Below are 11,462 nucleotides of genomic sequence, written 5' to 3' on the forward strand. Positions count from 1 at the left end.
TAAATGGTTAGAACGGAGGGGGTAATATGTATTTCATTATGGTGTGCCACTAGATAAGATATTTCAAACAGTGTAACGTCAAATTATCATGACCCATTATAAATTGTATGGAGTCGACTACTTGCAAACATTGTGCCAAAACTTTACTCCTAACTACATGAAACTGGAACATATAGTGCATTGCAGATACTACAGATGCTGGATTAAGTGGACAAATGGAGTATATAAATTACATCTAGAATCTATTTGTGTTATAAAAGTGCTTGACAAGTTTCAGCAGCAAAATTGTCAGCCAAATATACACACATGATACAGCTTACTAGTGATTCCTTTGATACCAAACTTGCATCTTATAAAGAAAATGAACCAGTGGTGTTACAAACCTCAAGGAATCCCATTTTAATATGTGAATGACTTTCAGCAGAATCCAATTACCGCATCTCTTTAAATGATAGTAAAAACACTGAAGTTAAAGGCATGCACTTCTGGGACTTTCATAGACCCTAAGAGATCGTTGGAGACCCATTCACTCGGTGATGCATTTGTTTAGAAACTTTTTTATTTTACCTTATCTAGGAGCTTAGATGTTCGGAACTCAGCATCGTCTTTGATGAAACTCCACCAGATGTATGTGAGGGGAATTGTGGTGGCATGCCAAAGAGCATGAGCATCCACATATCCTTCATATGGAGGGAAATCATAAATTTCCAGGAGCATCGCCAGGCCGCCTCCCACGACCACAAACCACAATTTCCAACGTGAAGGGTGGTGAGTGATACCAGCCCATACTGACCAGATAAGAAGTTGTGCAACACCCATGACAACACAAACTTTCATGTTCCACCCTGTTAAATCAAAGAAATTCCCCGTTGGTGGAGATAGAGAACTTTACAAGTACATCCAGGTTTTTCATTTATATAATTTTTAAATGTAAATGAATTTTTTGTAAAACATAAGTAGATGTAGTGGATAAGACAATACCATAATTCATTTCGTAATTGTTGAGGTACAATATGTGGGTGGTCACAAAAGCAAGCAGCGGGGCAGCAACCATTACTCTGGCGGCCTCAACCCTCACATTAAAACTTCTTAATATAGCCAAAATTAACGAGTATCCAAGCAATGCAATAGCAGATGAATAATCTAGCTTTTCGGTCAAATCCACATCTCTGCAATTCCACACAATGGTTAAACCACTTAATTAATTATTTTATAAACCATTTTAAACGTACTAGGAACTTCGACGTATATACGTATAAAGAGTAGAGAGAGGGAGGGGATTCAGTCTTAGAAAATCTCTAGATCTCGGAATAAAGGCAATCCACAACTTTTTTAATTCCAATAGAATATAACGGCTTACTTGTGTCATGTGTGACACATTTATTTGTTTTATTACAACTTTTAAGCTTTTCACACATTTGCATGATTTTGTGGAAAGAGGAGAGAATTTGGGAGGGAAAAGTAGGCAAATGATCCTATGTATTCCACTGTTCATTGTCCTTTCAAGTGTTAGTACTAACAAAGTACTATTTACAACAATCTCCCCTAAACACCACACCGGCCTTACAACTAAATTACTTAGGGGTTGTTTTGTTCAAAAAGTGGTATGGGATTAGAGTCGTGAATCGGGTCAAGGTGGTATGGGGTTGAAATATCATCTATGATATATTTATGATATTATGTGTTTGGTTGAGTGCTTGAATAATATATGGTTTAAATTATTGTAAACTTTTTTATAATTATTATTTAAAAAATATTAAATTTATTATTATTAAAATAATTTTTTGTTCATTGATTTATTTTTATAGTAAGAATTACATATAATTGCTTAAATATAAATGAGAATACTAGAAATAAATTTCATTCCCCGTACTCATTCCTCATACCACCTCCTCCTTAGGGTATGAAAAACCCATACCTTGGGGGTTTGAGGAATGGGTTTCAAATATATTTTTTCTCAACCAAACACCAGGTATGGAGTTAGAATTAACGAAACCCATACCTGATTCCAGAACCCCACGAACCAAACGACCCCTAAAACCAGTTAGTAATCACCATCTCTGCAGTTAGACAATTAAATCAAGATTACATTGCACATCACATATGTAGTCTAGCAAGACAGTCATGGTCAAGAGCAAGGTAAGACCCCTAGGCATGAGGTTCGAAGCCCTCTCCTTAAGTAGTCCTTTCTCCACAAGAACATTAGCTACGGAACCCTGTCTCAACTAGGCCATTCTTAAACCTTTTAGCAGATTAAGCTATCAATTTCACCGCACTACTGTTATCACAGTCCTCCCGTTTAAAACCTCCTGGACAAAAATTCATTTTCTAAAGCCTAACAGGAACTCCATTTGCAGTCCAACCATGCCAGACTAATGAGGTTAAGACCTCTATTTTACAGAATAGAACCATAAATCATATATGACAGGGTTGACTATGTGTACTTATCATACAGACCACATCATCAATGGTAGTACGACTAACAGTCACCATTGAGCAACTAAATTAGGTAGCAATGATTCCCATGAACATTTTTAATCTATACTACACTATTAAAGCCGAACTATTACATGTTTGGTAGTCTGTCGGTCCTTGCAGCTGGATTTTAACATAAAACTCTGAATTAGTTGGTATTCTGGCCTGGTCAAAAAATAAATTAATTAATTTCAAAAAAATGAAAACTAAAATCTTAGAAGTAGGTCAGTGAATTGGTTCGGGTTATATAAAAAAAATATAGATCTGGCTGGATTAAAGTAATAATTATGGACTTCTGAAAATAAGATCATAGGCTCAGCCAGATTTAAATAATAAAAAATAAATTTTCGGATATAGATATATAGACAAATGATCAATTAGAAACTAAACTTAAAATGAAAACTAAAAACTAATCTAAGTCATTAGATCAATCTAATCTAATGGTCCCCCTAAAAGCACCACACCCAACTAATCTGCACACTCCCACACACAATCTCAGCTTTTCCCCTCCGTTTTTAATTTAATTTTTCCCGTTAAACGGTAAGTTTTTTTTGTAAATCCGACTTCACTGTATTTTTCTCCATCTCTCAACGATCGATTTGCATACCATATGTGTTATATTTCGAAGTAATTTAAAAAAAAAATAATTTCTAGTTTTTATTCTAAAATTGTTTCTATTATATATATACATAATTAAATTGAACAATCTCCTTTCAAACTAAGATTATTACTAATATTATTATAATCAGATTAAAAACATATAGTTGCGTTAAAGAAAAAAGATGGGTTTTAATTTAAAAAGTAACACATAAACGTATCAGACATGGTTATTATAAGTGCATAAGAAGATTCAAATTGAGATAAAGACATGAAAGAATTAAAATTAAAAGAATAAAAGATCCTCAAATAATATTCTTGGTCACAGACACATTGATCCTCAAATGTCACCAAAAAGAGGAATCATGCCTTTTTCTGGATTATCATCATCTACAAGGTGCTTAGTTGATGTGGAGGAGATCCACGAGGAAGAAGAAGAGATTAAGATTTAGATTGCTTACTTGAAGTAGGAGAGGTCCAGGAGGAAGAAGACAAAGAAGTTAAGGGTGCTGATGACCCTAATGATAATATTCTTAAATCAGGAAATGCATATTACTGCATTCGGAGAAGAGGGAGAATAGACAAGGGAGCTTCTCTCAAGCTATTTCTGTATTGCATGCTGTATACTGCTTGGTGAAAGAAGCAATAGAAGAACCTAAACATGGAATTACATCATCAGAGAGGTGTTTACTTCTCCTTAATTAAGGATAAGATGCTACAACTGGGAAACTGTGTCGTAGTTAAGACTTGTTAAAACGTCACCTAGGTGTCACCTAGTCAGTCGCCTAGGCGGAAAGACGGTAAAAATTGAAAAGCGTCTTGATTTTAATAGGTTAGACGAATTAGGCGGCGCCTAGGCAATTTAGGGAGTGATTAGGCGAGTTAGGCAACGCCTAGGCGAGTTAGGCGATGCCTAGGCGTACATTAGGTGAGTTACACGTTCAACTATATATAGTTGTATAAAATAATTTTTTGTTTTTAATTTGTGATTTGACTTTGCTTATTTTCGTGTTTATGTGGTTAATTTTATGAAGTTCTAACATTAAACCATCATACTCATAACAAAAGTCTCAAAATTAAATAATTAAAAGTTAATAAAATCTATTTGTTTCAATCAAATAATCTAATCTTTACATAAATGCACCTATTGTTAAAATCAATCAAAATATATGTACATTAGTACATAATATCTAATATATACCTCTATATAGTAGAAAGCCAAATTCGCCTAATGGACGCCTAGGCGGTATCGTCTTTGTTCGTTTTTATACCTTACAAGTATGAACTGTGTACTATGATATGAATATATTATATGTGTAGACCTATCAACTCTTTCTTTCATCATCTAGTTTCCGGTTTTTAAGAACCTTGGGGTGGAATAGTAACTGCTAAAAAAGAAAACACCACTTTTACCCACTTCCTTCTTTCTCTAAAGCATGGGCTATTACCTTATTCCACTTCTCTCTACCTCGGCTTTACCTTCCTTACATGCAATAGCTTACCATGTAATCAAGTTTCTACAATACTATATTGACTTGATCAATTCCAGCGTAGAGTGATTCTTAACAAAATTCATGAATTCTGAGTAGATTCGCTCAAAATAGTTACCTTTACTATAATATATACCAATAACTGAAGCTATATGAACCAGTGAAATTAAAGAAGCAGAAAAAGCTTACCGGCTGTGAAAAACAGCACTCCAAAACCATGAGTTCAAGGCTAAGAGCCCGTAGATATGCCAGAGAGCTGCATAGTCATAATATGGGTTCTTAAGTGGTCTTAAGGGCAGCTTGCAGTACAACAAGATGAGAAATGATAGCCAGCCCTGGAAATGCATTGCCAAGTTCATCAAAGAGAGAACAACTGAAGCAGGTTCCTGGAAAACACAAAAATTTGATGCTTACAATCATTAAACATAAAGCAAAAATATCCTACAATATCTTTCTGGAAGGTATATAGAAGCATAAAACATACAGACAAACCTGAATCCCATACACACGTGTAAACGGCCATTTACCATGATATTTAACAGGAGGAAGGTCATATTCTGCTCTAAGTTTCTCTCTGTTAAGCATACAATGGTAACGACACTCACTTTGGCAATCCCATTGTTTCCACCTCAAATACACGGGTTCTGGCTTGTGCAATTTAGCATCCAGAGGGTTATTACTTGCAGATAAATTACATTGTGGAAGACAAACTTCCTTGACACATCCCGTCTGTTTACATTGTTTTACACAAGACCTGTAGAGATATAACTTTGTCACACCGCACTCCTTATATCATTTATGCATCCACACAAAAAGATACTCTGTACTTCAGGGATTCTAAACTTAAAGAACCATGCAAAGTAAGAAAGAACATATGACCACTAAGCATCACCAAGTCATAACTAAATGGTACAACCCATTATCCAATCATGCATTTATTAAGAAAAAGAGTGTTCAATATCAGTTCTCTGCACACTGTTAGAGATTATTCTTTGTATATAATCAGTAACAACACAATTTTGTATAGTAATGGCCATTAAGGTTGAAAGGTAGCATAACAGTGTACCATCACAGTATCACACAAATACACTGCACAGACACGTACCCACAAATACACTGCACAGACACATACATATTATATTAACAATGTTTAATTTGTTGGAATCCTAAAGTACTTGTTTTAGAGTTTGAACAAATTAAATATTGTTAAACACATCTCAAATCAACCATGTAGTTGTATGGGATAATGATCTACATGGAACACAGAAAGAAAGACTTTAAACTTAATACTTTTCAAACCGCCACATCGCCTCTAAATGTCTTTCTATAATATTGTATATAATTAAAACAAAGAAGAGGCTCAGAACTTACGCATATGCTGGTTCAGCATCACCAGCACTAGCATCAAATGCTCGGAGAATACAGGCTAGCACCACAAAGAAAGTGACACAATAACGATCAACCATCTGGAAAACATATTAATCACAAAGCAGAAGTTAAGTGCGCCACATACCCAACCATCTAAATGTAAGGAAATGAACAAAATTACAATGGCAAATTTTCTGAAAAATGTTAATCTCTGGTTTGTGGAAACTAGAAGACAGCTAAGATAATTTATCCATAGCCTTTAGCATCTATCGAGCATTAGGATAAAACATGTCTATGCACACCGCAAGTCATTCATCTGGTTCACCAGTAAATGCTGTCTTAGCAGTATTTATTTACAGTCTGCTCAACATCATGATCACATAACAAGACTTTTCAATCTTCTTCGATTATTATATCGAACAGTTACTTTTTAAAAAAACACAACTAAAAAATGTATTCACATTCCATAAACATGAGCAATATATGAAATATATGATCTACTTCGTAAATATCGACAGATCTTCTTCACAATTGCAATAACAACTCATTTTAACTTAAATTTTCAAACATTACCGGAATTCATAAAACCTCAACTAAATTCCTCTCTCTCTCTCTCTCTGTTATCTCTCTCTCACTCTCATCAACTTACTGTTCAGTCAATTGGCGAGTTAAAGGAGAAAACAATAACTAAGCATAAATTTACAAATTTAGAAACAGGAACAAAATGATTAAAAACTTAATCAACACATTTTTATGAAACAATATACGATTACAAGAATGGCATACCTTGAATTACGTATTTGGTTAGGGGCAGATCTAGCAGACGTACAGAAAGGAACAATGTAAGAAACAAGGATCTTTAATTATTAAAACCTCCCCCTCCTTAATTTTTTTTCCATACAAATCGTCAGACTTTTATTGCAGTACGAATTTAAGATTAATATTTTTTTTTAAGAACAAACGAAAATTTTATTTCTTATTTTATTGAATTAGATCCTTAATTTAATAATTCGAAAGTTAGTTTTGGTTGAATAATGTTATAATTATTGTAAAATACTAACTATATTATAACAATAGCCGGATTAAATGAATGGGTTGAATAGCTGATAAAACAAGAATGCAAGATGCGAGGAATGTTGTTGCTCGGAGATGTGTTTTTATTCATCACAAACGAAGCTATTTATAGCCAAAACAAGAGACAAGGAAATTAAATGCAATGTGAAGATTTCCAAGTCTAAGTCTAGCCTTACTATTTAATCTTTGACAATAACAATCAATTTACAACACTCCCCTTTGATTGTTATTTTGGAATGGATCATATACTGACTCGTTAAAACCTTGTCAAAGAAAAACCCAATGGGATAAAAACTTTGGCAAAGGAAAAAGAGTATAATCTCCCCTTGGAAGAACTAATCATTCTCCAAAATTTTGTTGTAACAAATCCTTGAATCGACGCATTCCAATGTTATGTCGTAACTTCCCAAATGTTGAATTCGGTAATGATTTCGTGAATAAATCAGCAAGGTTGTCACATGATCGAATTTGTTATATATCAATTTCACCATTCTTTTGAAGCTCATGAGTGTAGAAGAATTTTGGTGAAATGTGCTCCGTCCTGTCTCCTTTGATATATCCTTCCTTGAGTTGATCAATGCATGCGGTGTTATCCTCAAACATAATGGTAGGACTTCTAGAGATGTCTGATAATCCACATGATTCCTGAATATTCTTGATGATAGATCGCAACCAAACACATTCTCTACTGGCTTCATGAATTGCAATGAGTTCTGAGTGATTAGTTGAGGTTGCCATTGTAGTTTGCTTCGTAGATTTCCAGGAAATGGCTGTACCGCAATATGTAAACACATATCCAGTTTGTGATTTACCAAAATGAGGATCTGACAAATATCCAGCGTCTGCATATCCAATTAACTGAGATGTCGAGTTTTTCGGGAAGAATAATCCAAAGTCTGTTGTTCCACGAAGATAACGGAATATATGTTTGATCCCATTCCAATGCCTGTCCATCGGAGCAGGGCTAAATCTAGCCAATAAATTCACAGCAAATGCAATATCTGACCTTGTATTATTTGCAAGATACATAAGCGCACCAATCACGCCTAGATATGGGATTTCAGGACCAAGAACATCTTCATCATCTTCTCGTGGTCGAAATGGATCTTTATTAGGCTCTAAAGATCTAGCCACCATTGGAGTAGTCAATGGATGAGATTTTTTCATATAAAATCTGTTCAAAACCTTTTCTGTATATGTGGTTTGGTGGAGGAAAATTCATGTTGACAAGTGCTCGACTTGTATCCCAAAATAATATTTTGTCTTTCCAAGATCTTTCATTTCAAACTCTGTCTTTAGGTATATGACATCATCATTAACCTCTGTAGATGTTCCTACAAGATTTAAATCATCCACATATATAGCAATAATCACAAAACCAGATTGTGATTTTTTGATAAAAACACATGGAGAAATTTGGTTACTAATATACCCATTCTTTTGCAAATAACGACTTAGTCTGTTATACTACATACGGCCAGATTGTTTCAGTCCATACAATGATCGTTGAAGTTTAATGGAGTATATATGACGAGGTTTCTTGAACTCATCCATTTTTAACCCTTCTGGGATTTTCACAAAAATTTCACTATCGAGTGAACCATATAGGTATGCAGTAACGACGTCCATAAGACGTGTTTCCAAATTTTCTTTAGATGTCATACCTAATATAAAACGAAAAGTAATTTCATCCATCACTGACGAGTATGTCTCTTGATAATCAATGTCAGGCCTTTGAGAAAACCCTTGTGCTACAAGTCGGGCTTTATATCTCATAATTTCATTCTTTTCATTTCGTTTTCTTATAAATACCCATTTATTCCCAACAGGGTTTACACCAATTGGTGTTTAGACAACAGGTCCAAATACTTCTCTTTTACGCAATGAATTTAATTCTGTTTGGATTGCGTCTTTCCATTTTGGCCAGTCTTTTCTTTGACGGCATTCATCCACACTTTGTGGTTCAGGATCAGAATTTATGTCTACATCCAATGCTGCGGAATACACAAATACATCATCAATTATGGCTTTACTTCGATCCCATAATTTCATATCATGCACATAATTTATTGAAATTTCATGATTGTTTAATCCCATATCTTCAGAGGATGGAATCTCTTCAGGAGATAATACCACTTCAGGGGTATTTGCTTCTTCTGGAGCATGTGCCACTTCAGGGACAATTTTCTTTATTTTTCTTTTTCGTGGTGCAACATCTTTTGCACCGACCGGTCTACCACGCTTTAGGCGTGGCTTTGATTCTGTAACCAATTCTTTAGTATCTGATTTTTGAATTGGTATATCTATTCTGGCTGGAGTATTTACTGCAGGTATATGAGATTTAGTTATATTTCTAGAATCGTTAAATGCGTTAGGCATTTGGTTTGCAATATTTTGCATATGGATAATTCTTTTAACTTCAAGTTCGCATTGACCGGTACGTGGATCTAGAAAATATAGTCCTATTGCATTTCATGATAGGTCAGGATTAACTTTATACGAATGTTTATCTCCCCCTAAGGGAGAAAACATAGACTCGTCAAAATGACAATCTGCATATCTTGCGGTAAATAAATCTCCAGTTAGAGGTTCCAGATATCTAATTATAGATGTGGAATCAAAACCAACGTAGATACCTATTCTTCTTTGAGCTCCCATCTTCGATCTTTGTGGTGGCGCAATCGGTACATATACAGCACATCCAAAAAATTTGAAGTGAGAAATATTAGGAACTTGACCAAGTACCAGTTGTAGCGGAGAATATTGGTTGTAGGAATTTGGTCTAATCCTAATAATATTAGCAGCATGAAGTATTGCGTGACCCCAAATAGATGTAGGTAATTTTGCTTTCAACAACAGCGGTCTTGCAATAAGTTGGAGTATTTTGATAAAAGACTCGGCTAACCCATTTTGTGTATGTATATGAGAAATTGGGTGTTCAACTGAGATTCCTACAGACATGCAATAGTCGACAAAAGTTGCAGATGTGAATTCGTCGGCATTCTCTAAACGAATTGACTTGATGCAATGATCTGGGAATTGAGCTCGTAATTTGATTATTTGGGCAAGTAATTTTGCAAAAACATCATTACGAGTTGAGAAAAGACAAACGTGAGACCATCTAGTTGAGGCATCAATTAATACCATGAAGTACCTAAATGGGCCAGATGATGGGTGTATAGGTCCACATATGTCGCCTTGGATCCTTTCCAGAAAAGTTGGGCTTTCAAGCTGAACTTTAATAGGGGATGGTCGAGTGATCAATTTTCCTAAAGAACATGCTGAACATGGGAGGTAATTGTTGGAAAGAACTTTAAAATCTTTAAGAGGATGGCCAGTAGAATTCTCTATAATACGACGCATCATAGAGACGCCAGGATGACCTAATCTTTCATGCCAAAGAGTAAAAGATTTTGGATCTATGAGTTTGGAAGCAATGACATTGTGTGACTCAATAGTTCTAATTTTCATCATGTATAATCCTGAAGAAAGTGAGTGAAACTTTTCTAATATTTTCTTGTTGCTAGGATTAGCGGAAGTAATAAGAAGATATTCTCTATCAGCCTCAGAGGTAGTTTCGATGTGAAAATCATTGAGTCGAATATCTTTAAAACTAAGAAGATTTCTAGTAGACTTACTAGAATATAATGCATTTGAAATGTGTATGTGGGTACCGTTAGGTAGGACGAAACTAGCTTTTCCAAAACCTTCGATTATATTAGATACGCCGGAAATCGTTCCGACTTGAGCTTTGGTTTTGGTTATTTGGGTAAAATACTTTTGGTTCTGTAGAATCATATGAGTTGTACCACAATCAGCAATGCATATATCTTCAGAATGCATTCTGTATATAATTAAGAAACATAATTTATTTGATAAGAACATAACACACTATATAGTTCAAACAAAATAAAGCACACAAAAATCAAATAAAGCAAGTGTATTTTGCCTAACTCAAAAATAATATGTATTTCAACAAAAATTAAAAATCTATTTAAAAAATTTGGTCTGGATGTAACAGTTGAAAAGAACTAAAATAGTGGGAAATATCAAAATAATAGACATAAAATCAAATAAAAGATTAATATTTTAATTCAGTTTCAGAGATTCATATTTCTTAAGCAAGTGTATTTTGCCTAACTCAAAGAAAATATGTATTTCAAGAAAAAATAAAAATCTATTTAAAAAATTTGGTCTGGATGTAACAGTTGAAAAGAACTGAAATAATGAGAAATATCAAAATAATAGACATAAATCAACCGAAAGAAATTTGAAATTTTGAATCGTTTTGAATATAATAGAATCTCAATTGATTAATAATCAATAAATTAATAGCCCGTTATAAATTAATATTTTCAATACAAATTTTAATCCCAATATAATAACGATAATATACGTGTAATCTCGATAATCTGATAATTTCTATAAATTAATAAAATTCATTGGCCCCAACATTAT

The 11,462-nt window shown here is 34.1% G+C and overlaps 2 protein-coding genes across 2 annotated transcripts; both read right to left on the reverse strand.

Annotated features, from left to right (window-relative positions):
- Positions 1–171: 171 nt before the first annotated feature.
- Positions 172–6,872, reverse strand: LOC141720956 (uncharacterized). Its single transcript, XM_074523672.1, has 6 exons — positions 6,717–6,872; positions 5,934–6,028; positions 5,055–5,316; positions 4,752–4,948; positions 982–1,169; positions 172–845 (listed from the first exon to the last, which is right to left on the reverse strand). The coding sequence occupies exons 2-6, from the start codon at positions 6,026–6,028 to the stop codon at positions 559–561; spliced, it is 1,029 nt and encodes a 342-aa protein (XP_074379773.1). The 5' UTR covers positions 6,717–6,872; the 3' UTR covers positions 172–558.
- On the reverse strand, positions 6,576–8,141 carry LOC141719613 (secreted RxLR effector protein 161-like). Its single transcript, XM_074521992.1, has 2 exons — positions 7,683–8,141; positions 6,576–6,617 (listed from the first exon to the last, which is right to left on the reverse strand). Exons 1-2 carry the CDS (start codon positions 8,139–8,141, stop codon positions 6,576–6,578), a joined length of 501 nt encoding a protein of 166 aa, XP_074378093.1.
- Between the last annotated feature and the right edge of the window lie 3,321 nt (positions 8,142–11,462).

The sequence above is a fragment of the Apium graveolens genome, chromosome 4 (genome assembly GCF_009905375.1).
Source record: "Apium graveolens cultivar Ventura chromosome 4, ASM990537v1, whole genome shotgun sequence".
Taxonomy (NCBI): Eukaryota; Viridiplantae; Streptophyta; class Magnoliopsida; order Apiales; family Apiaceae; genus Apium; species Apium graveolens.

Bases quoted from the DNA above. Each gene is read 5' to 3' on its own strand.
- LOC141720956 (XM_074523672.1), bottom strand. From the start codon at position 6,028: ATGGTTGATCGTTATTGTGTCACTTTCTTTGTGGTGCTAGCCTGTATT. The intron at 4,949-5,054 runs GTTTGTCTGTAT...TGTGTTTTCCAG, and splicing joins CACGTGTGTATGGGATTCAG to GAACCTGCTTCAGTTGTTCT. The intron at 1,170-4,751 runs GTAAGCTTTTTC...GTGGAATTGCAG, and splicing joins AGTGCTGTTTTTCACAGCCG to AGATGTGGATTTGACCGAAA.
- LOC141719613 (XM_074521992.1), bottom strand. From the start codon at position 8,141: ATGGTGGCTAGATCTTTAGAGCCTAATAAAGATCCATTTCGACCACGA. The intron at 6,618-7,682 runs GTTTGGTTGCGA...ATTTATGCTTAG, and splicing joins ATGAAGCCAGTAGAGAATGT to TTATTGTTTTCTCCTTTAAC.